The following is a 27,015-nucleotide window of genomic DNA, read 5'->3' on the forward strand; positions in this document are numbered from 1 at the left end:
CTTCTGGATTAATAATGTCAGTCTGGAAAACTGTTAAAGAAACAGTTACTGGACAGATGCAATAGGGGCAATAAGTGGAAATGGAGAAGCACAGAGAGGAGAGAATGAAAACAGGTCAGTGTGTCACTATAAGAAGTATGTCCTCTCCCATTTCTCATTGTTCCAGTATACTATGGTATGGCTGAGAGAAGCCTGTCTCTTGGCCCATATATGCCTATTCATGTAGGGCCCCTGGACTGCTCCTTTGAAACCCCACTCACAGTGGGCTACCACGCACCAAAGCTTCTGTTTCATTCTCAACACTGCACAGGGTATTCATTTATAACTTAGCTCAGCCTTGGAACCTAAAGATTCCCCAACCCCTTGGAATTTACAAGATGTTGGAAAGGCTATACACAGGATTAGAGATGTGGTTAGGTGGAGTTTGAAGGTAACTTAGGACCAAACAATTAAAAAGAAGTAGAGCCTTTGCCTCTCAGATGAGAACCAAGTACACCTTAGAGGAACACATGTGCAGTGTGGCTTCTTTGGCATCAAATCCTGAGTAGCTCCAGCCTTGTCAACATTCCTGAAAGTCTCCCAGAATCATCACTGGGGTCCTTAATGCCCAAGCAGAAATCTTTTTTTCTAGGATGAAGACATCAGGCAAATCCTGTTACCATTATCTCTTTTCCCTATTCAACAATTTCACTATTTTTCTAGCAAAGTCCTCATAGATTTATATGGTAAGCCCAGCTTATCCTAATGAAGACCTATAAACATTCAGACTTTAAAATCACCTTGGAGTTTATAGCTGTAGGCTGATAAAGCCTACTTCAATGCATGGATTACAATGCTTGAAAAAGTGCTCAAGACAAATTCTGTGTTACCTACTTATTTGGGGAATCTGGTTCAGGATCCCAAAAGGGCAGCAACAATTATAACAATCATGTGCTTCATAGACAAAGACTTTCATTTGCTATATGTTATCTTTGCATTCACTCATCTAACACGTTTTATTTCAACCATCAGTGCTGCCTGATGTGATTACAAAGTAATAAAACTGATCATTTTGATCATTATGCCAGCAGTCATATACATACATACATATATATATATATGTTATCTGTAAAAGTGAGTACATTGGGAAGTTTTACATAAATTCCAATGATGTTACTACTACTTAAACAATTTTTAAACCTCTTCTTTTGGAATTATCTTTAGAGTTAAATTAATTGATGACCTACATAAGAAAATGGGCCTTATTACCTTTTAATTCCAGCCAATCTAATTTAATTTAATACAGTGAAAGTTTTTGGAGCAAATAAATTCTTTATCTAGAACTGGTTGGTACTAGCATTTTCCTGTCCTTGCTTGCAAATCCCTCAGGCAACTGCAGATGACTGGGATAGTGAATATAATGCAAGCATTTCAGTGTCACTGCTGCTTTCTGTAATACTATTCAGTAAATTTATGTGCCCTCTTATGTGACTTTGAGCAACATCACGGTCTAAGGAAAATGGAGACAAGAGCCCTCAGTAGATTGTAAGTACTTAAGATCCACAGCCATATTTTTTTTCTTTCTTGACAGTTCCCATCACCCACGACCCTTCCCTGGGTCACTTAAGATAAATTTATTCTAATAATAGGTGTTCAATCAATATTCTCACTTCACTAGAAGGTTGAAGGTTAAAACCTACTAATTTTTTCTTCCAACTGAAGTCTATATTTCTTAAAGGAAAGAGCTCTGGTTTCTTCCCTGGGTGGCTGGCTCACCATTCAAGTAAACAAGATTTTAAGAAAATTTTCAGTTTTCTCAACCTGTCACCTTGTTTTCTAGCAGTTAAACCAAATCCTTGTTTTAGGGGTACTTTATTTTCAAAATGTTTGCAGAAATCACCCCACTCTATGCCCAGGAGAACATGCTTTTAAGATTTAATTATTTTAACTAGTTCCGATAAATCATTTCATCTCTTTCTTAGTTATCCTGGATGTTCTTTTGTGTGAAGGATGCTGCTTATCCAGAGTAGGAAGAAAGGCCCAGGGAAGAGATGATAGTTTTCCATATGTCTGTTGCCAAGAGCCTTTTAAAGGGGGCCAGCCATTTTGGCTTTGCTGCCTCTTAAATGTGGCTTTATGTCTAATTCTGTGTTACTTTGCAAGTATCAAGTGACTTGCATGTTATTACTTTAATAATTTTCTCTTTTAATAATTAATATTTATCTTCAGTTTATTTTTCTCAAATTCATTAAGGTATTTTGTTTAGTAACTTAAATTAATCATTGTTATTATTATTTAAAAAGTACTCTGTATTCCATTTATAAAATTCCTAATTAGAACCTCTTTAAAAAATGCTCTGAAGAATCTCAGCTTTTGGGTTGGGTATATAGTTTTCCCTTATGTTAATGAAATATTAGTGACTCACTACACTGCATATTTTTAGAGCTGAGCACAAAAAGAAAGGAAACTAACATCAAACTTTGTGGGAATTTTCATACGAGCTTATAAAGTAGGTAGTATTTATACTTGTTTACAGATGAGAAGCTTGTCCAAAAATCCCACAGCTAGTAAGTATCAGTGTCAGAACTGAAGCCAAGTCTGTCTGATGCAGTCTGAATGCTCCAGTTAGGCTTCTGAGGTGGCTCCTCATTTGAGTTCCATTTTTCAAATACTCCCTTCATTTGAGGAAAATGTTAGGAAAATCAGTTGTGCCTTTTGAACTTATCAGACAGAAAAGACTATCATTACTCTTTGAGAAATAAGAAATATTGGTCAGGTTTAAGAGACAGTATCTTAAGGGCTAAAGATATTGCAGGTTGTCACAGCTTGTTGAGGTTGCTATAAAATAAGCGCAGTCAGAAAAAACCTAAATCTGCAGGCGGTTGCTATATAAACTGTCAGTCAGCTACAGGAAACCTCCCTATTTCCAATTCACCTCCTCCATCTTTTCATCCTCTTACTATTACTACCATTACTACCACCACCACTACTACTACTACTACCACTACTAGTACTAGTAGTAGTACTATTACTTATTGTTATTATATATTTAGAACAGAACAGGGAGTAGGATAAGACAAGGATAACTGAATTCCCAGATTTCTGATATAATAAAGAAGGGGAGGGGTTTCTGTTTTGACGCTTTGTGTAGAGAGGAATAACAATCTAAGAAAAGCCAGGAATAGAGATGAAGTCAGGAAGACAAATTATTTTCCCTTTTATCCTCCAATACATGTGTTGTACATAAACATACACACCCACTCATGACCTCACACACCCACATCCACGCGTTCACATGCTCTTTGTACTACTGGCCATGTCCCCTCACCCTAGAAAATAACCCAAAGGCCTGGGTACGTGACAGGGATTCCCTGCCACCCTGTTTAACTGTTTGGTGTAACCCACAATTTCCTGTCCTTTGGGAATAAACCTCAGAACTCTAAGACTTACAGATTCCTAGAACACTTGTAAGAAACTTGCACATTGTTATCACATGTGACCCATGTGATGGTTAGGGTGTAAATATAAAAATTCCTGTGTTGGAAATAAAGGAAACAGGCTTCAAGAGGTACATGGCTTTTAAGTGGTGGAGCAGGTCCTCTAGGGCAGGGTTTCTACGCTCTTTTTACTTCTTTATGTTTCTTGTTGCTGAAAATCTCTGGTCTTTAAAAATTTTTTAAAAAAATACAGAGAAACTTTACACACAGTGAAAAGCTCGCATTGAAGTTTATATTTCAAAATGTGACAACTGCATAATGTCATTAACACCTCAGCCATGATATAGAATGCTGTCTTACTTAATTTATGGGAGCATAAAATCTAGAACCACTGGACCAGTGTGTTAAAGAGAAAAGAAAGCTATATTCAGAGAAACAAAATTTTCAAATAGACATTTGGTATACATATGTAAGATCCTTTTGCCAAGAGCAAAGAGTCGAAAAACCAAGCTACAGGGTTAATTTTTCTAAGCTAGATTTCCTTGTAATTTCATTCATGCTTCCTTCAAGTTGGTGAGCTTCTCTACTCTGCATTAGGCTTGCATGTAAGACTCCTAGAAGTAAATGAAATTAAAAGCATCAAATTTTTCCTACATTGTTACTTTGGCCCTTGACTTTTTTTTTTTTTTTTTTTTTTTTTTTTTTTTTTTTTTTTTTTTTTTTTTTTTTATGGAGACGCAGTCTTGCTCTGTCGCCCAGGCTGGAGTGCAGTGGCAGGATCTCAGCTCACTGCAAGCTCTGCCTCCCGGGTTCACACCATTCTCCTGCCTCAGCCTCCAGAGTAGCTGGGACTACAGGCGCCTGCCACCACGCCCAGCTATATTTTTTTATTTTTATTAGAGAGGGGGTTTCACTGTGTTAGCCAGGATGGTCTCGATTTCCTGATCTCGTGATCCACCCGCCTCGGCCTCCCAACGTGCTGGGATTACAGGTGTGAGCCACAACGCCCGGCCGATTTTTATATTATTAATATCATTGTACAAAGCTCTCAGTTGCAATTGGCTAATCAATTTTATTCATATTAAAAAGGGACCCATAATTCCGCCTTAAACTTTGCACAGTACAGCTCAGTGTTTTCTACTCAGACAATTCTCAACCATAATGTTATAATTATACCATTTTCTCAGCGGCATCACCCACATACTATAATTATAGCCAAAGCTAAGGATATGTTTATGGTGTACTGAAGTGGATGGAATTGTATCATTTTAAGTGATTCACTTACCTCCTCTGTTGGTAACAGAAATGCACGGTAATGGAAGAGTCATTGTCTTAATATGCTTCTCTGAACAACAATTTCAGATCTCAAGAAGCCAAAAAAGGAAATAAGATCTCAAAATCCCAAGCCCCAATATGAGAAAGTATGCAAGTCATGATTCCCAGTCTGGTACCACAGTGATTCCCAATTTGAAAATCTAGGGTGGGCAAGGTAATGGGAGGCTAGCATGCTGGTGGTGACTATGGGGTCTCAGAGATGCCTTCATTTGGTTTGCTTGCTGCAGGACGTCACCAAGCACCTCAAGTCAGTTTGCAGAACTGAAAGTGGGACAATATTTTCTATCTAGGCTCTGAGTCTATAGTATCATCACTTATCCAAATGCAGAGAACATCTATCCTGCAGAACCATTCATTCCCTTAAGAAATATTTTATTTGTAGTCACTATGGTCCAGCCACCATTCTAGGTGTCAATTGTATAACAACAAACAAAGCAGACATTTCTGTCCCTATGGAACTTAACTCTAATGTATTTTAGATCTGCCTTTTGCTTATTTACCTGGGTAAATAAAAAAAAAAGCTTTTACTTTTATTATGGGTGATGTACACTAACCCATATTAGTTTGCATGCCAAAACCTCACCCAGTGAGCCAGACTGAAACCCACCATTTTCTTGATATGTGAGCATGGACCCCATCCTGCAAAGAGAAGAATGGATAATGAGAGGCATGTGCTGGGGTTCAATTTGCAGGGTTCGTTTGTAATCAGCTATGAGGTCAACTTCTAGTCCTATGACATTAATAGAAGCAGAGACAGACACTTCATTTTCAGTGTACCTCTCTCTTGCTTCCCCAAAGCCTCTGTTCTAAAAAGTTTAGTAAAACCTTAACATTCTTCAACTTGCTCTGCTCCATGGAACCTTAGGGGCAGGAGGAATAGAAGATAATATTGTGGAAAATCATAAAGTATGATTTGGTAGAAGGTGAGCCATGTCTAGGCACATGCCTCCTGGTTGTATTTTAAGAATTATTTTTAAGAGTGCATTTTTGTTTTCATTTTTCTTTTCAGAGAAGGCCAAGTAATGAATCAATTTTGGTAGCACAGGCTAACAAGCAGATGCATATGGTGCAAATGAGTACTCTCCTCAGTTCTGAGACAACCAAGAGCTGAGCCTAGGGCTCCTAGAAATCGGTCAGCGAAACTGAGGGAACTGAGTAGTCCAGTCCTTGAAATAAAATACATTTTGGTTATTATTTGGATTTCATCTTGTTTATATGAGCTTGAACGACTATATTACTTGTAATGCTGTCAGCCTCCAAGCCCCTGACCTGGGATGGTGGAGCAGAAGTAGGCAGAGAGAAAGGCAGGAAGAGTGGCATGGACATGGGTAGGGTGGCCACATTTCAAATGTTCTCTCTGGGCCTGTATACACAAGCTTGAAAGCTATAGCTTCAAGAGCAAAGAATTAGAAGGCAGAAACAAACAAAAGCCTGCATTTAGAAAATGGCAACTAACTGGTTCTTTCCTCTCTCTCTCTTTGGTTTTCAATTAAATAAAAAGCCTATTGGTTATCTTTCCTTTTTTTGTTTTTGTTTGTTCAGGAGTGATGAAAGGGGATAGAATGTAAATGTTCCATGGCCAAAGAGTCTTGGAATATCCATTGGGACATAGCAATGTTTGCTATTAGATGATTTCAGCTCTAAGAAATATTTGATAGCTCACATCAACAGAGCTGTGCACAAACAAATACCATCGTGCCAGATAACAGCAGCAATGAGATCTTCAGCCCACGTTGATTGATTTCAAGAATGACCTTGTAAATTCTAGCTAAGACATTTATTTTTCCTTGCCACTGGAAAGCAAGTATTTCATTATCAACCCTTTATGACCACATACTTCAGCACAACTCATTCAATATCCAGTTAGCTAGAACTCAAATATTTTCTGGTTTTCTCACAATAATTCTCTAAACTAATCTGTTCATATAAGGACATTTCCCACATTTCAAGATAGAACTCTGGCCACTAGTAATAAAGACAAAAGGAATGGTAGGATTCCATATACAATGAAATGAGATAGACGTATACTTCATAATATTCTCATGGGTTCCACTGAGAATGTGAATTGTGTTTACTTGAGGATGAAATTTGAGACCATCTGTTCATGAGGGATTATTCTATTTTTATTTTGGAATTTGCAAAATAAACATAAAAATAGAAAATATGGTTTAATTAATTCGTATATGTTCATCACCAAGGTTCAACAATTATCAACATATAGCAATCCTGTTTTGTATACTTCCACTATCTTTTTTTTAATCATATGCTTTCACCCATAACTATCTAGGTATGTATCTCTAAAAGCTAAAAACTTTCTCATTTAAAAAAACATACCAACATCATATATAACAAATTAGTAATGATTCCTGAATATCGTAGAATACTTAGTTTATGCTCAAATTTCCCATCATGTTTCAAAAGACATCTTTTGACAGTTAATTTGATCAGGATACAAACTAGATTCACACAGTGTCTCTTAAGTTTGTATAAATCCATGATTCTCTCTCTCTCTTCTTATTACATAATTTTGTTGCTGTTATTGCAGAAACCAGACAATTTCTTTCAGCTTACTGCATTCTTAAAGACTTTAAAAATGTTCCTCTATCCCTGTTATTTCCTATACACTGGCAGTTAGACCTAGAGGCTTACTTTGATTCAGATCAATTCTCATGGAAAGAATATATCATGGGTGGTGCTGTGAACTATATGTTCATCAACAATTTTCAACAATTATCAAGATTTATTTGATATTTATTTTAAGTATCAGGAGACATATAGTATCATATGGTAAGACTAATGTGGGTCCAAGGTATTGTCAGCTTGATTCACCTAGAAGACAGCATACCTAAATATTTTATCATTCACTGATCATCTTGCTTAAATCTATTATGTCATTAGAGTTTGTAATGTAGTGATTTTTCTAATCCTACCATTTCTTTTATATTTATTAACTAGAATATGCCTACTTTTAAAAAAACAACTTTATTCCACCAACTATTCAGTTATTCTCGAATGCAATTCATGCAAAAATTCAAGGTAGTTGCTTATTTCCCTTGAGGTATTAAATTTTAAAATAGTGAGATGCCCTGGTAACCTCTAAAAGTTTTTTTTAAAAATACCACTGTGAACTTCTGGATGAATCATATACTGATATCAATTTTGTAGGACCAGAATTGTGGGAATAGAAATGATTAAGTCACTTCTCCCTTTTCAGATATTCTGGGCTGTTTTCAGGGAAAAAAAAAAGAGGCATAATGTATTATCTTGGCCACCTTTCCCTTCCATTCATGCTAATATTTTGCCAATTTCTCTCTACAAAAATGGCTGAAGACAAGAGTAGAGACCAGACATCTAAAAATCCATGCACATATGCAAATCCTCTAGGGAACCACTGTGGATATTTGATGAAGGATGTGTGCTCATATCCAGGGAGAGGTTGTGTAGACATTAACACTCTAAGTGTTTAGACACTGTGGTAGACTCATGCCCACACCATTGAGCATAGTTTGGAAGTGCCATGATCACCAGCAGCGTGTATTCCTTTAGTCATTAGTGTCCATTGAGGTAGTTAACAGGTAATCCCTTGAAAAGAAGTTCCCTGGTCAAGTATTTCCAGGAAATGTTGTGATTCTTTTCTTTCTCTTGGACATTTATAATGCACACAAACAGATGAGAGCCTCTGAGAGGTTCTGCAATAAAGAAGCCTATTTAGCTTCAGCTTTGCATCTCCTAGCATTTCCTAAGTGCTGGAGAAATGGTGTGTTAAATGCGTTAAGTTAAGCCAACATTCTTTACAGGATAATCAGTTGTGGCGTGAATTTTTCCCTTCAATACATATGTGTAATGGGTTGAACTGTATCCCCCAAAGATATGTCCAAGTCCTAAACCTTGGTACCTGTGAATATGACTTTAGTTGGAAAAAGGGTCTTTACAGATATAATTAAGGTATAATTGAGCTCCTTGTGCATTAGGATAGGCTCTACATTCAGTGACAGGTGTCCTTATAAGAGACAGAAAGGAGACCAATCACAGACATAGGGAAGGTCAAGTGAAGACAGAACCAGAGATTGGAATGATGTTTCTGCAAATCAAAGAACACCAAAGATTGCTGGCAGTCACCAAAATCTAGGAGAGAGGCATGGAACAGAATTTCCTCAGAGCCTCCAGAAGGAACCAATCCTGGTCATACCTTGACTTTGGACTTCTGGCCTCCAGAACTGTGACAGAATACATTTCTCTTATTAAGGCACCAAGTTTGTGGTAATTTGTTATAGCAGCTTAGGAAACAAATATGAAATGCCTAAGCTCCAGCAATGAAGTTCAATTCAGTACATTTGAGGTAGAGGTCCTGCATGTATATTTACTGAAAATACTTATCCACAGATGATTCTGATGGGCATACCTACCTAGAACCACCATTTCAGGATAGTGGTTTCAGCCTGTCTATATTGACAGCCCACTAGGATTTTAGGTTCTTCCTGTGGTCTACACTCACCAACGAAGTCCCCTGACTTGTTTCTCTCTCTCTCCCTCTTTTTTGTAGAGAAAGTTATCATAAAGAAAATATTTTTGTGTTATGCCTTGAGGGGAACATAAGAACTGGTTATTAGTTATAGGTAGTGGTGATGGTCAAGGTTGTGCAAGTAGAAGGAGGTGATTATGGGGTCAAAGAGGAGAGAAAGAAATCAACATTTGTGAAATTCATTGTATGGATCTTACTAGAAGGGCGTTCTCATTCTGCAGGCTGAACAAGACTGGGCTTGCTTTCTTTTGGTAATTTGGGAAATCTTGGTGTTCTATGACTTCTTGCCCTTCTAATCATCTTCTAATCCTTCTGAATTTAGTTTCTATCTTTCCATCATCTGCCTGAAAAGGCTGCTTTTTTCATCCCCAGATTCTATTCATCTGAAAACATATGATTTCCTCTCCTAATTATTTTCTTTATAGCAGTCTGCCTCCTTAGGTATCTTTTTGGTGTACTTTTCCCTCTCAGTCTTTTGGTTTTTCCAAGAGGAGCCAGGCATATCTCTTTGGTCCTGTCAATAACTAATGACTAATCCATTAGGCAGCCACTCTTTAAAAACCTCAAGGAGCAGAGGTTTGCAGGGCAGGAAGGAATTGGTGTATATTCCTCTGGTTTTCTGGTTTGTCAGCTCCTCACAGTGAGGCTGACTATACTCTACAAGCTTATTTACTCATGGATTAACCAAGATTATTCAGTTAAAAACTAAATTTTTGGGAAGTTACCCAAGACAAATTTTACTTAATCCAAAATATTTGCCCCAGCTGGTCTTTCACAGAAAAAGCAGGGTAGTTGGGGTAGAATGTAGAGAGAGATTGGGGGTAGCGATAGTGAGGGCAGGATGAGATAGTGTGGGAAATATCCCCTTCCCTCCCTTAGGCACCACAGAATTCCAGATCTAGTTCACCTAGCCAGCCACAGTTCACCAGCAGCATGAATCACACAGGCTGCCCTGGGCTAGCCTGGACACCTAACCATTAGTTACTGTATTATATATTGCGGTTGTTAAAATTGATCATCAAAGCCTCCTTATTCCTGAACTTCTAAAGCAAAAATAAATTTTAAGTTAGAGACTCTAGGGGCTCGTACATATATACAAGAACCCCACCTATACAAATATTCTGTATTTATTGACAAATGACTCATCCAGGCAGTAAGTGTTATAAAGCTTAGAGAAAAGAGCTTTGGATTGAGTTTAGTCCAGTAAGGGGTGAAGGTGCTCTTTGAAAAAGACACCTTTTTCAAAGGTGTATGCTTTTAGCTATGTGTACAGCTATGTGTACAGCCTCATCTTTTTTGTACCTAAGGAGAGTCTGTCAGGGGAAGGAGGAAGGAAAGGAAACAACATTTTACCAAGTTCCAAACAATGTGTACATTTTATCTGATCATGCCTAAGGGCAGCCCTGAGTAAAGAATTTGAAGCAATTAATTGCACTACCTTTCTGTTTGAGTGTCTGCCTTTCCTGTCTTGGTGCCATGGGACTGGCACTGGTAATTTGGAGTATGGCGAGCCTCTCAGCCCTACCTGCTGCTCCAGTTGTAAAGTGACAACCTAAGCTATCTGGTGCCTGGACTAAAGCAGAACATAAAAGCAGGGATTCTCAAACGAGGGTCTTTCAGGATGCAAAATTAAGTTTTGTATTTTTTGGTAGAAATACATGGCAATTAAAAGATACACACACACACACACATATGATATGGAATAAGATGTTAGGTATTTTATTATATATGAAACACTGAATATTTATTTTTAAATTTATTTATTTTTTCAAATTTGGCTGTATAGGCCTTCTCTGGGATTTGAAACATAAACTATTCAAATACAAAATACGCTACCTAGATGAAGGATTTTTCTTATCCTTCCAGAAAAATATACATGAATTTATATAGGAGATAAGTTTTGGTGAATGAGGTGAAGGGGTAAGTAGGGTCAGTGTCCCAGGCAAGTCCTACTCTTCCAGGAGTAGTAATAATAATAGCAGTAGTAGTAACAGCAGCAGCAGCAGTAAAAATAATAAAATACCTAACATCTTATTCCATATCTTCCATATCTACTTTGTGCTAGGAACTTTTCTACGTTCCTACTCGCTCCTCACAATGACCCTTTGAGATAGATGTTAGTATCTCCATTTCGAGATGGATAAATTGAAGCTTGTGGGGTATTAGCAGTATGTTAGGTCATACTTAAGAGACAACTCATGGTTCCCAGCTCCCCAAACCCCAAAGTCCTCATCACATAGCCTGTGGGACCAATTGAAACCAGTAAGAGAGTTTGCCACAACCACTGATAAGAATAAATACCCACAAGACTTTCGCAGGACCTTCTTTGTTTGTTGTTCCCACATGAGATAGAAAAGTCCCAAAAGAGAAAATGCATCTACTGCTCTCAGATTTTAGAAGGCAGTTAGGTTACTTATCTGTGTTAGTATTAGTGTTGAGGAAAAGGATGCCAAACTCAAACACTATGAAATCTATGGTAACACCTCTCCCTCCACACTTCCCTTCTTCAATTGCTCTCAGGTAATTTCTGGAACTTAGTATGATATTCATCTAATAAACATTATTTAAGCTTCTACTTTTTGTAAGGCCCTGGCTAAACCAAGGGTGGAGCAGCAGAGCATATAAAGATGAGAAAGGCTCAGTCCCTGCCCTCAAAGAACTTACAATCTAGAAAGGAAGATACCATGTGTACCCAAGCCACTGAAGTTCAATGCAAGAGATGCATAACTTCAAAAGTTTTTGGAATTCACAGAAAGAAAAACTTCTGTCAGAGTAAGGATGGCATCAGGTGTCTCTCCATTTCTCTGAGGATAACCCTGGCAGAGTTTCATGGTAGCAGGTACACAAAACCATATGTGCTGACAACACAGAGCATAGATGGATTTGCTACAAATATTGGCTTTCACAATAATTCAAATTCGGGGTTTTAAATTCTATTTATTAAGGCATAGTAAGAGATAAAAAAAGAAAAAAGGCTGCTTTTCCATGACAGATAAAAATAAAAAGATAACCTGCGGCAGTGAAGACATGAATGACATTTGAGAATATGTCAAGGACTCAGAAATTGTCTCTGAAAATACATCTATTATGATTCTGTGAGGTTTCAGGTTTATGAGTCTTTAAAGTGTGCAATTTCCTAAAGAGAGAATCTTTTGTCTTTATTCTTCAGCAAAAATTCAGTGATAGCATTCAGTTTATAAAAGATCTACAAACTACAATGTCAAGTGTGCTCTCAAACTGGAGCTGTATGGTGCATTGATCCTTCATTAAATAAATATTATGCAATAATGATGACATGTCTCAGACAGTCCAGCTGCAAATAATTGCCCTTTCCATCCATCACCAAGCATTTACAGGTGTTCAGTCTTCATTGGATGGAGTATCTTTAATAATACTGAATGATATGTCCACATTGATTAGCCGATACATTGAATCCTTACTTTACACTATTACAGTCATGAGCCACACAATGATGTTTTGGTCAATGACAAAGGTGACGTTTCCGTTGCCTCTTCAAACATAACCATAATACCTCTTCAAGCCTCTTTAAACATAACCATAATAATTTTATATGTCATTAGAAATAAAAATTATTTATTTTTTTACACAAGAAAATATGCTCCCTGTAACAGTTTAATATTTATGAATGCAAGCACAAACATACAAACCATTAAATGTATATATCAATGCTGCAAACAGAAATACAGTGCAACCCACATATGTAATTTAAAATTTTCAACTATAGTCTTGTGCTGTATAATGATGTTTTGGTCAACGACAGACTGCATATATGATAGTCGTCCCATAAGATTACAATACTATATTTTTACTGTACATTTTCTATGTTTAGATACATAAATACTTACCATTGTGTTACAATTGCTGAGAATATTCAGTACAGTAACATGCTGTATAGATTTGTAGCCTAGGAAAAATAGACTATATCATAAAGGCTGGTGTGCAGCAGACTGTACCATCCAGGTTTGTGTGAGTACACTTCATGTTTACACAATGATGAAATTACCTAATTATGCATTTCTTAGAACCTATCCCCACTGTTAAGTGATGCATGACTGTAATTTATTTCAGAAGAGTTTACTATGAAGCAAATTTATAAAGTGAATACTGTATTGTCATTAATGCCAATTATGAAATTGAAGATAACAGGAGACTAAAAGATGGTAACCAGTACAAACTTGATGATTAGTTCATTAAAATATTATACTGAGGGGGGGTATAGTATTTGGGACGCTGAGGGGGGCAGATCACGAGGTCAGGAGTTCGAGAACAGCCTGACCAACACGGTGAAATCCCGTCTCTACTAAAAATAAAAAAAATTTGCCGGGCGTGGTGGTGCACGACTGTAATCCCAGCTACTCAGGAGGCTGAGGCAGGCAAATTGCTTGAACCTGGGAGGCGGAGATTGCAGTGAGCCGAAATCGCACCACTGCACTCCAGCCCAGGCGACAAAGCGAGACTCCGTCTCAAACAAACAAACAAACAAACAACCATATTATAGCTGCTGGTGGGAATGTAAATTAGTTCAGCCACTGTGGAAAACAGTGTGGAGATTTCTCAAGGAAATTAGAACTACCATTCAACCTAGCAATCCTATAACTGGGTATATACCCAAAGAAAAATAAATCATTCTACAAAAAGGACACATGCACTCATATATTCATCACAGGACTATTCATAACAGCAAAAACATAAAATCAACCTAGATGCGCATTGATGGTGGACTGGATAAAGAAAATGTGGTACATGTATACCATGAAAAGCTATGCAGCCATAAAAAAGAACAAAATCATGTCCTTTGCAGCAACATGGATGCATGTGGAAGTCATCATCATAAGTGAATTAACGCAGGAACAGAAAACGAAATACCATATGTTCTTACTTATAAGCAGGAGCTGAACACTGGATAAACATGGGTATAAAGATGGCAACAGTAGACACAGGGGACTACTAGAGTGGTGAAGATTGGGAGCGGGGTGTGAGTTGAAAAACATCAAGTAATATGCTCAATACCTGGGTAAGGGGATTATTTGTACACCAAACCTCAGAGACATGCAATTGACCCATGTAACAAACCTGCACGTGTACCCCCTAAATCTAAAATAAGAGTTGAAAAAAGAGAATTAATTGCTTTTCTGTTTAGAATGGTTTGGCATACTTTTTTTTAGAGGGCCAGAGAGTAAATATTTTAGGTTTGTGGACCTATGCTCTGTGTCTTAGCTACTCAACTCTGCCACTGTAGCCTCAAAGTAAACACAATCTGAAACAAACGGGCATGGCTGTGGTCCAATAAAACTTTATTTACAAAAACAAGCATCTGGTCTGAGGGCCAGTTTGCCAACCCTTGGTTTAAATATTTGTTGACCTAAAGAAAAAAAACACAGAGGTAGCTTACCTTGTACCAGATATTGTGAATTATATGCAAATAAATTTCCTATAAATCATACTATATTTTCAAAAGTCCTTTGAAAGTTGTGTAACATTTTTTCCTAAGTAATAAGTTCTTTGTTTAGCAAATGATCACCTCTTGTTATTTTTGGCTTAAATATATATTACCTTATATTGCATGTATTTGCCATGAGACACACAATTACTTGAACTACTATTTAATGGTAACTACATTTGAACGCTTTGTCAAAGCCATAAATCTTTTTGTAAATGTCTGCTTTCTCAGTGTGTAGGTTAAGTTGTATTAAAGTCTGGTTACACCTAAATAATAAATTCAAGATATTTTCCCAGTGCATAAATGTACATTATTTAAAAAAACTGTTCCCCACTAGGAGGAGCCAGTGTGAATAAAGGGCTTTTCTGGACTTCAGGTATCCTTTCCTGGTGAGAGGCTCATGTATGCAGAAGCTAGGGCTCTCTCGGGAGCAGTGATTAGAGTTGGTTTTGAAGCTGTGGAATTAAGCAGCAAATCAGTGGGCTATAAGCTAGAAGAACTCAAAGGTCACAACCAAAAAGGTCGCAACCAACTGTTGGATGCTTTAACTTTCAAGAGTTACTAAAAAGTGTTCACCACCCATTGGGGTCACCCAGGGTGAAAGAATGTTTGTCTTGAATTATCCCTTTAAAAAATGTGTGTTATGCTGGCAAAGAAACCATGCTAGAAGTCAGTATACAGAGTGTACATAGGCATACTGAAAATTTAAGTAAGATGCTTAATCATCCTTCTTAGGCTCTAATTTTTTTTTTTTTTGAAACGGGGTCTCGCTCTGTCGCCCAGGCTGGAGTGCAGTGGCGAGATCTCGGCTCACTGCAAGCTCCACCTCCCGGGTTCACGCCATTCTCCTGCCTCAGCCTCCCAAGTAGCTGGGACTACAGGCGCCCGCCACCACGCCCGGCTAATTTTTTGTATTTTTAGTAGAGATGGGATTTCACTGTGTTAGCCATGATGGTCTCCATCTCCTGACCTCGTGATCCGCCCACCTCGGCCTCCCAAAGTGCTGGGATTACAGGCATGAGCCACCGCGTCTGGCCTAAAATTTTTTTTACTCACTTCTAAGATTAAGGCTTTTAGAGACCTATGCCCACAAACAGATTTCTAACTGTTTTCTTATTGTTTGAGCTCCAAAAGAAATAGAAGACCTCAGTATATGTTTACAACCAGAAGGGACCTGCATTCCAAAGGTTTCATTAATAGTGCCTAAGCCAATGCACAGAGAGAAACAGGTCTCTTGTAAACTAAGTGGTAAATATCTACTTACCACTTATCATTGCTCAGAAAATTGCTTGAAGTTGAAGGGGGATAAAAAAGTTAAGACCAAATATTTCTTTCAAAAAATTCTTACCTCTCAACGATTTTGTGTGAAAACAAAGCAGTATATAATAAAGCACTAACGTGTGAAACTAATGGCAGTCATTATCTGAGTATTTCAGGCTGGAAAAAAGTCACTGCAAAGTCCATATAAGTAAAGACTGTTGTTTTAATTATTAATATAGTTGTATGCTTTAATTAATATTTTACTTACCTAGGGACAGATACAACTCATTGCATTGGCAATATCTTCTTCACTCTCTCGGGCTGTTAAGAGACTTAAGCTGTTTTCTCTGTACCTCCATTTCTTCTTACATAAAGTGCATAATTTAACCTGCCTTTCTCTTATTTCAGAGAACAAGGAAGGGGGATAAATAATAACCCTAGGGTGCTTGGTGTTATCTGGAGATTAGTGCTTATGTGAGTCAGGAAAGGCTGAGCACTAGGTTGGGTACAAGAGAGAGCCAACATAAACACTGTTTCCTTAAAAGGGATTGCAAGAATCTATGTTTACTTACTAAATTGTTTATTGAATAGTTTATAAACAAGTAGACTGTCAATAATTTAATGTCAGCTTCCATGTCAGAACCCAGTATCAATTCTGCTCTCTACTGCTTGTCCAAAGCTCAAGTTTTTTTTTTTTTTTTTTTTTTGGTAACCAATAAAGACTGTGCATTCACTCTAAGATGCCATCTCTGCCAGGACACATTTCCCTTATGTTATACTTAATTTAGTTAAATTATCAGCTAATAAGTTCTTGATGTTGAAAATATCTGATAAAAAAGAATGAAAGCAGAGAGGCAGTGGTGGGCCCCAGGCAGGAGTAGGACTATTTATGATTCCCTTGGCAGTTGAACTGATATGTCCTGCAACGTTATCCAAGACCGACCCATGACACTAGGTCCCTGACCTGAAGGAAAGGTTCTGTGGAAGGCTTTTTGGAAAGGCATAGTATTTATACTCAGCAATAGACATGATAAAATTCTCCTCCTCTATATCTTTATCACTCTCCTTTCATAAATGACTGCTGAACAGCATGGAGGAAACTCCCTGGTAGCCAAAGAGTACTTAAGATACTGGGGAGGGCTTGGCTTCTGTTTATTTTTTGCAGTGTGTGTGTGTGTGTGTGTGCAAAATTCAATAACCATCCGTGAAATACTCAGCATATGTCAAGTATGTAGCAGGTACTGTAGGATATAATGATGTGTAAGATATTGTCCCTATCTTTAGAGATAGTTCAATTTATTAAGGGGGGGGGGTGCAAAAAGCACTACATTTGGTTGAACCAAATGACATAATGATTTTAGGGTCCAATATAGAGTTGACATGGGCAATTTCATACGGTTCAATTTAATACACATTGGAATAAAATAAGAGCCATAAGAGAATACAATAAATACCACGTAAGCTTACTGTAGGGCCAGATACTATTCTAACTACTTTAAATATATCAACACTTATAATTCTCACAACCATCTTATGAGGTAGGTACTATTAGCATCTTTATTTTAGAGATTGAAAAAAAAAAGACAAAGAGGTCATAAAATTTAGAGAAGATCATACAGGAAGTAAGCAGTAGAACTGGGTCTTAAACTAAAGCTTACTCCAGAGGCTGAGTACTTAAACTGCGGTGCTACGCTCTCTCTCCTTGCGAGAGAGGAAAAAAAGGCTACAATTCTAAAGCAAAAGCAGAATCCTCTTGTGGGAACTGGGCAAAGCTTTGTGGATAAAGTTGTATTTGAAATATGGCTCATAGGACAAAATCTATGAAGGACTGTTTCAGACTGAGAGGAAAGAAGAGGAAATTACTGGTAAAAGGGTCATTGTAAATGGATATAATGAAGCAAGAATGCAGGGAATATAAACATAGGAGTACATAAGAGAAAAGGGAGATAAGGCTAGAAAAGTGTATAAGATGAATGCTGTTGAATTTTCTGAATGCCAGGGAGATAAGTTTATTCATAATTTAGAAAAGAGTTTGGAGCTACTATAGATGATTGGGCAGATGAATCACTGAATCAGAGGTAGGCAGGAAGAATTAATCAAGAACAGAGTATGGTGGCTTGGAATAGGGAAAAATAGGAGATAGGAAGAAAAATTAGGAAGCTAGGACAAGAGTCCAGCTAAGAATGTATACGGACCTGGACAAGCAAGATGAAGTTTACTATATTAAATTTTTGTCCTGCAAAAGTTTTTATTGAAGTTAATGTAACTCACAATTGTTTGAATGTTTGTGAACTTCTAGCATTCAAGCAATTCATTTGCTTGCCTATCTAATATGATAATATTTTGGAATCCTTTCAAAACTTGCCTCTGATCTCAGCCATTAATACTCATGTTCAAATGCCTATTTTCATGAAAACTTAGACAAATTTATGCTCCAATAAGCAGTCAATAAAACTTGCTCCAGTTGGATATTCATTTCATTTTGAGGTAAAAATGCTATCAATCACAAAATTTACACTTTTATAGGAATACAAGACAAATTCAGTGAAAAGCAATGACTTTTAAAAATAGGGGAAAAATCTCCCTCAGAAAGATGTGCAATCATCTAATTTTTTTCTCTATATGTGTTTAAGAAAGTCTTATATATTTGGCCCAACAAATCTTCTGCCAATAAATAATCATGACAGAGAAATAAAATTCTTGAAAAACTACAAAGAACGTGCAACCACAGCACCCTAGTTGAGGTGCCTGTCTTATTTGGGAATACTAAAAATGTTTTGCTTTTCTCTAGGAGATTGTAACTCTTCCTATTCTTCTCCCCAGAAATAAAAAGAAGTTTTCTTTGTAGTAAAATTATAGCATTACTTCTTTAAAATATAAAAAAGTTGTTTGGATATCTCTTTAAACTGTAAACTCCCTTAACATTCTTCTTATCCTAAGTCTGTGTTTTGCTCATATTTACCCTGGGCTGACCTTTGCATAAGTGGAGTATGCTGCTACCCACGTATGTGAACTGAAAGGTCCTTTTGGGGTTACTAACCAAAAACAGGTCTTTTTTTCCCCCAGAAAATGTTTCTTAAGAAACTAATCTGTGGAAGGCATGTTAGCATGTGCTCACTAACACAAAAATGCACATTCACATGGATTAAGACCTTTTGCCAGCACAGCAAAGCCCTAAGGGCTTACTTAGCAAATGTGACAGACAGTTTTTGGTGAGCAAGAGAAGAAAGAGGTTACAGCAAGAGGTGATTCTTTAGGTTGTGCATAGCATGGGTTAATTTTAGCTGGTCTGGTTTGACCATATGTGTCTCTCCAGAGCTACTGAAATATCATGACCTCTCTCAGACCAGCATGGAGAAGGGAGGGATTGCTTCAGGCCATGAGTATCAGGTTTTGACTGAAACTTAAAGGTGGGCAGGACTGATTTATATTTACAGAATCCAGGATGGGGTGGGAGGAAGATAGATTCGATGACATGAGCAGTGTACCAGAGGAGGGAAAACACAGTGTGCCTGGGGAATGGTAAGTAGCCTGAACTTACGAGCTGGGATGGGTGTTCAGGGTCTTGGGAAAGGTTTGAAGTTTAATGTTTAGGTAGTAGGGAGAGCACTAAAGATATTTACTTAGAACATAAGAAAATTATTGTTGGCAGGGGAAGATAGATGCAAGGAAGGAGAGATGGGGCAGGGGGTGGAAGGAGAGAGGAGGGAGATGCTGCTAAATGGTCACTGCACTGCGCTGACTGGTAGGAAGTTGTTCAACACATCCTCTATACCTAGAGGTTATATTTCAATGAGGCACAATGTTTGGGCTTCTTGGACCCAAGTATAAAGTAAAGGTGGCTTGGAGAGGGCAGTGGCATTTATTTTTTATGTTTGGTCAGTTCTGGCTAGGATTTGTCCTGACAGGGTCTTTATTTCATTTTTTCTTCCATGGGGTTTTGTTTTGAATCTGAGAACTTAGAAAAGTACACACAGGAAACGTGTAAATTATAATTTTATATTCTCAGGACATTTCATGTTAAACACTAACTTTTCATGTTAAACACTAACTTTTCATGTGAAATTATCTCTTTAGGGAGAATGTGAGCTCCTTGATGTCAGGGCAGTATCTTACTCTGTCTCCCTCAGGGCACACAGCTAAAGATTGAGTACACAGCAGACTGTTAAATATTTGTGACACGGTAACAATGTATACAGTGACAGAGTGAGGTGATGTGAGCACTTGAGTCTGTCACATCTGGATGTGAGGCTCGTGATGATAAAAGGCAATGATATGTTCAAGCATGTGCACTATGATAGGTGCCCACTGTTACAGACACTGATATAGGTTACTTTAGCCAGTCGTTCCTGGGACAGAGAGCAGGTGACTTTTGATAAGAAAAAGCTGGAAAGATAGGGGAAGTCAGTATCTATGTGACTTACCACATATGAATGATAATTAGCTAGTCGTCTTACGTATCATGAAGACAGGAAATCAACATATGCCAAATGACTGGTAGGAAGTTGTTCAACACATCCTCCATACCTAGAGGCTGTATTTCAACAAGGCACAATGTTTACGCTTCTTAGACCCTGTAACATACAGAACCAAACTGAATCTGACGGCCTTGGGCACACTTTCTCAAGACTCCTTGAGACTGTGTATACTGGTGATATGGACAGGAGACAGGGAAACACTGGGTAGAAGAGGGTAGTTCCTGGGCAAAGGCCCCACCCTCAAGCCTGAAGACCTGCAGCCCTAAATGGGAACAGGCATTTCCGTTTTCATATCCAAAAAGCTACCTTTTGGCCCAAAACACCCCCTATCCTGCACTCATATAAGTAAAGAAAATTACTTAGAGAAATCCTACTGCCACTTTGGGGGACAGTGGAGGGCAAAGTATTATGTTTGTGTCAGGAGGATGGTTTCAATGTGAAGCATGTACCATTAGTAACACATTTTCAACTGATTACTTCTCATTTCCTTACAGAATATAAAGCACATCACTCATCTGTTGAGTGAAAAAAGGCTTTGGAATATACTGGCTGGGAAACCCAAACAGAACCAAACAGCCACTTCTTTTATAACCTCTGTGTTAATTAGGGAGCAGCTTAACATGTCAGATGCTTCTTAAACAGGAGGGCTATAAAGGATTTGTGGTCTGGCACAACTGACAATTGAATGACAGTTGTTAAAAACAGTACCAACTCTCCTTTTTGGTCACCTCCAAGGAAATAATGTTAAAATCTCACATTGGAAATTAATTCTGCAATTCAGTCATAAAATTCAAATTATGATTTCGTGACTCCAGAATAACAACAAGAATAGCAATATCTTAACTGATTTAGGTATACTGTCTTCCCTTCCCTTATTGCATAATATGGACTCTAGCATATACTTCCACTGATGAAAAATATCCATCCCTAAAATTTAATTAAACAAGTACTTACTACTATGGATCAGAATTTTTTTTAGGAGATGTAAGGGATTTAGAAGAAGCATAAAGTTTAGGCTTTGCCTTAGAGTTCAATAGAATTAATTCATTCATGCAGTCCACACAATCTGGTGAGTTCTATATGCAGGGCTAACACACACACTAAAATGTCAGGAGGTAAACGCTATCATGTTGTAAAGGACAAAGTTCCACGGAAGCAGAGAAGGCAGAATATTGTTCAGGACTAGAGAATTTGGAGACGCTTCCCCACAGAGTTGATGTTGGGGTTCTGTCTTGTGGTTGAAGAGGAGATTGTCAAAGGACCAGGGGAGAATGTGTAAAGTCATTTTAAGGGTAAGAAAGAGCTTACAAGAAGGCATAATTTTGAAGCTTAAGGCAATTTGGTTGGAGAGACAAGTTTAACTTTCTACCAGTGTAAACCTTAGATAAATACTTCAAGATAATAATGAAAATAATTTTAAAAAGAATTTACAAAAAGAGGCAGTTTCCTAAATTCAATAAATAATTGTTGATCCATGATGTATCATTTCCTCTTTTTTCCTCCTTCATTAATTTGGCCTTACTTAACCTCCAAGCATAAGCAAAAATAGAAAAAAGCAGCCTTGCAGAGAAGTTGTATTAGTTTGTTTTCATTGCTATAAAAAAGTACCTGAGGCTGGGTAATTTATTAAAAAAAAGTGATTTAAATGGCTCACAGTTCTGCAGGCTGTATTAGCATCTGCTTCTGGTGAAAGCCTCAGGAAGCCTATAATCATGGTGAAGCGGAGCAGGTGTCTCGCAGGGCGAGAGTGGGAGCAAGAGATTGAAGGGGGAGGTGCCACACACTTTTAAACAACCAGATCTCATGAGAACTCACTCATTATGGTGAGGACAGCACAAAGAGGAGGGTGCTAAACCATTCATGAGGAATCTGCCCACATGACCCAAACATCTCCTCCCAGTCTCCACTTTCAACATTGGGGATTACAGGAGATTTGGAAGGGACAAACATCCAAACTATATCAGAAGTTAAAAAATAAATCCTTAAAAAATGTTTTGCTTGCCTATAAAATTTCAACTCAGTCACTATTTCAGTTACTACCATCCCAAATAAAATAGAGAAAGGATAGTAGCTTAATTACACTAAAACATGGAAAATATCATTGAAGGAAGAAAAAGGACTGAAATTCTTACTTGTCTTTAGGCCTGGATTAACACTTTGCAGACTCCAGGGTGCTCTGCTAAGGATAGCTGCTGTGGCTGAAACAGAAAGAGAAGAAAACCATTAGTCATCCCTGTCAAAACAATCTGATATGACCCTGTGTAAACTAAAAATAAAATCCTCAGCTTCCCAAACCAACTGAATGGACCCCTTCTTGGCCAAGGGGACTCCAGAGAAAGGTTCCTGGCCACAACGGGAAGGCAGGTTGGATATACCTCCCCTTTGGAGTTTAGGCACAAGTGACCAGCATTAATGTTAAAATAGAGATCATAAGACTGACTAAATAGACTCTTTGGGCAATAAGATACTAAATTATAAACAAGACCTTAGGCCATGCAAGGAAAGGGTTAAGTCACACCTATAGGCCATTAATCTTGCTAAACAGGTCATTTTGTGGCTGACTCTGACATAGCATCCTTATCTTAATTTAAATATTTCTTTTTGCTAACTCTAAGTTTCTGTACAGTTTTGTTCCTTTAACGAACTGCAGATTAAAGAATCTCTGAACCAAACTATGACCTGCAAGTCCCCACTTCAAGACATCCTGCCTTTTCAGAGTGAACCAATGTATACCTTCCATGTACTGATTTATGTCTTTGCCTGTAATTCCTGCCTCCCTGAAACATACAGAACCAAACTGAATCTGACGGCCTTGGGCACACTTTCTCAAGACTCCTTGAGACTGTGTATACTGGTGATATGGACAGGAGACAGGGAAACACTGGGTAGAAGAGGGTAGTTCCTGGGCAAAGGCCCCACCCTCAAGCCTGAAGACCTGCAGCCCTAAATGGGAACAGGCATTTCCGTTTTCATGTCCAAAAAGCTATCTTTTGGCCCAAAACACCCCCTATCCTGCACTCATATAAACTCTGAACCCGAGGTTCCAGAAGCAGACCAGCAGACCAACAGACCAGCACACCAGCAAGCCAGCTGACCAGCAGACAGATGGTGAAATGATGCGGCAGAGAGAGAGAGGGAAGAGGAACATCTGGACGCTGAGAGGAGCTTGGCTGGGGGAGGTTGGAGAAGAGTCCAGCCACTGGGCTGCCCGACTTCAGAGGAAGTTCACCTTCCCACTCCATCCCCACTTCCCACTCCCCATCCATCTTGCTGAGAGCCACCTCCACTACTCAATAAAACCTTGCACTCGTCCTTTGAGCCCCTGTATGATCTGTTTTTTCTAGGACACTGGGCAAGAGCTTGGGATACAGAAAGCTGTCACACTGGCCCTCTGCCCTTGCTATAAGGCAGAGGGTCCATTGAGCTGATTAACACTCAAGCTGTCTGTGGACTGCAAAGCTGAAAGAACTTTGTAACACTGGGGTTGCAGGCGCCCCAACCCTAGACACTACCTCAGGGCTAAGGGGCCAAGGGGCCAAGGCACTTGCTCCAGCCTCTGCACCTGACCGTCTGTAATCTCCCCCTAGGGGTTTGAGCAGTGGGGCAACTGAACAGGTGAGCCACACCCCTGTCGCAAGCTCTGTGAGAGGGATCAGGGAACTCGCTCATTTCAATGGGGCCACAGTCACTTATATTGGCTCAGAATAAATCTCTTTAAAATATCTTACAGTTTGATTTTTCTGCTAACACCTGTTATGGCATCATTTTCAAATGATAAAGTATGATTTCTCCTCTCATAATAATCCCCCTTTTAAAAATTAAAATTGCACCTAACCTCTAAAAAGAACTCACACAAATCACAGCAAATGAAAACCAGGTCTTAATTACCTTTGGTCTCAAGCCTAGACACAGTAGGGAACAATTTTTTAAAAAAAGATTTCCTACATTATTTGAGTTTAAACTTGAATCTTATTTGTAAGAATGAGGAGAAATATAAATTCTTTTTAAACAGTATGAAAAAAAGTTCAGTAAAAAAAGTTTATTTTTAGAAATAAACATGTGAATGATCCTGGAAGTAGGGAGAGAATGAAGGGAGGTGAAAAGCTCAATATGAGAGAAAAAGAACTTTATGGTGTGAGATGGTCCATAATTCATCCACTATAAACACAGTCATAATTTGATTGACATTAGTAGTAGGTGGCATAAAAAACAGGAAAAAATGAAAAATGATGAATGTAGTGTCACTCTACCTTGAAGTATTAGAGTGGGTTGCTTTGTAAGCATCCCAGCTAGAAAAGTATGCATCTCTTGTCTGGGCTTGGTGGTGAAAGGTGTTTCTCCAGAATTCCCCATATCTGATCACGTTACCTCTAAGTTATTCTTAGAGGGTCAGCATGGCTCAGGCCCACAGTAAACACTGAGTTTTACCTCCCAGTGAAACTGCTGGTGATATTGTGAAATACATATTTGACCTTGTCTCCGTTTCTTGACACAGTTCCTAAAATCCTTCGAATCTCTGTAGTGATAAGTGTCTTTCGTATGCTAATGAGTTGACTGATGACTGGGGGCTCCTAGAGAGCCTCAGGATGGGACATGATCACAGGAAAGACCAAGAGTTGATTAGAGGTTGAGACACTTCAGCCCCACTCTCCAACCTCAGGAAGGGGAGAGGGACTGAAGGTTAATTTGATCACCAGTGGCCAATGCCTTAATCCGAGAGATTCTGGATAGCTGAACACATGAAGATGCTGCACTCAGAGAGGTCATGGAAACTCTGCAACTCCAACCCACATACCTTACCCTATCCATCTCTTCATCTGTGTCCTTTGTAATATCCTTTCTAATAAGCTGGTAAATGTAAGCAAGCTGTCTCAAATTATCAAACCTGAGGGGGAGGTTGTGGGAACACCAATTTACAGCTGATTGACTAGAAGTATAGGTAACAACCTATTACTTGCAGTTGGCATCTGAAGTGGGGGACAGTATTGTTGGAATGAGCCCTAAACCTGTGGTTATCTGATGCTATTTCCAGGTAGATAGGTAGATTGTCAGAATTGAATTGAATTAGAGAACACCCAGTTGGTGTCCCACTGAAGAATCTGTTGAAGAATTTGTGTGGGGAGAGATTCCCGCCGAGGACTAAGTTCCGATTTTTTATCTTGCCCAAATTCCTACCTAAGGGTTCTGGGGAGTCATGCCCTACAAACCATGGGTTCTCATCAGATGGGTTTTATTTGACCTTGTATATTGTGACTTGCTTTTCAATCTGACTCTGGCATAACATTATGAGACAAGGAAAAAATATTAGCCCCAAAGTCTATTTCCTTGCCATGCCTTGAAATTGCCCTACAAAGTCTCTTATGGGAAAAATCCACATTCTATAGAGAATCCCCTTCCCCCTTTGTTTTCCTTCCTTCCTTCCCAGATCCAGGCAGTAATCAACTAAGAGCCAGGCACAGTTTTAGGTCCAATAAGAAACATATCTTAACCTGAATAGTCCTTTCCATTAATCCCAGGTCTTCAGACAAACTCAACTAATTGTCAACCAGAAAATGTTTAAATTTACCTATAGCCTGGAAGTCCCCCATTTGAGTTGTCCTGCCTTTCTGAACCAAACCAACGTATTTCTTAAATGTATTTGATTGATGTCTTATGCCTCCCTAAAATATATAAAACCAAGCTGTTCCCTGACCACCTTGGGCACATGTTCTCAGGACCTCCTGAGGGCTATGTCACAGACCATGGTCACTCACATTTGGCTCAGAAAAAATCTCTTCAAATATTTTACAGAGTTTGACTCTTTTCGTTGACACCACACACATTTTGGTGATCTCTGGTCACTAAAATATTCTGTGTTATGAGAGTATAGTAGGAGAAAATGAATTTTTTTTTTACATACTCTCAGATTATTAATACTTTTGTTTCAGTCCTTAATAGAAACCCACAGTAACAATGCCAAGAAATCTATTTCTGACATAAAACAAGAAAGAGAAATAAAATAAAGATGTACTGGACAGTGAGCTGACTCATTCCCATCTCTCTGAATGTCAGAGCCTGGTGAGTCCAATTCACCTGCCCCTGAGCCGCTTTTCAATGTACTTTTTCAGTAACTCCTCCCAGTTAGCTAACTGGGAAGCAGCCTTTCAGCTGTGAAAGTGTTTCTTTTTTATTCTCTCTCTAAATTTTATTATTATCTTCATCTATAGATCATTTACTCTCATATGCAATAAGGAATTATGACAAAAAGCAAACATTTTCCTAAAGTAAATAAAGTACTACACCTTGATTTTAAAGTGGCGGGAAAGCAAAATTGCATTGTAACAATTCCTTCAAATCTACTTGCTGCTTTGATACTCTAAGTTTTTATTATTACCATTATTTTCTAGAACCATTCCCACCACCATCACAGATCTTTGCTACAAATCAGAGAACACTTTGTTTCATTACTTCTTTCTCTAAGATGAGCACTAAAAGAGGACCTTTGGTCAAGGTTCAGTAAGTTTGTATAACTGACAACTATGTATTACTTGAGAAAGTTTTGAC

General features: G+C 38.3%; 1 protein-coding gene across 4 annotated transcripts in view; it reads right to left on the bottom strand.

The window, feature by feature from the left end:
• GHR (growth hormone receptor) overlaps positions 1-27,015 on the bottom strand; it is a 299,067-nt gene that overhangs the window by 69,886 nt on the left and 202,166 nt on the right. For all 4 annotated transcript variants that reach the window (XM_526938.8, XM_024356621.3, XM_024356623.3 and 1 more), the window contains exon 3: positions 22,605-22,670. In XM_526938.8, coding sequence (XP_526938.2) covers positions 22,605-22,670 — 66 coding nt within the window. The remainder of the gene's footprint in view (positions 1-22,604; positions 22,671-27,015) is intronic.

This window comes from Pan troglodytes, chromosome 4 (genome assembly GCF_028858775.2).
Source record: "Pan troglodytes isolate AG18354 chromosome 4, NHGRI_mPanTro3-v2.0_pri, whole genome shotgun sequence".
In the NCBI taxonomy this organism is placed as follows: Eukaryota; Metazoa; Chordata; class Mammalia; order Primates; family Hominidae; genus Pan; species Pan troglodytes.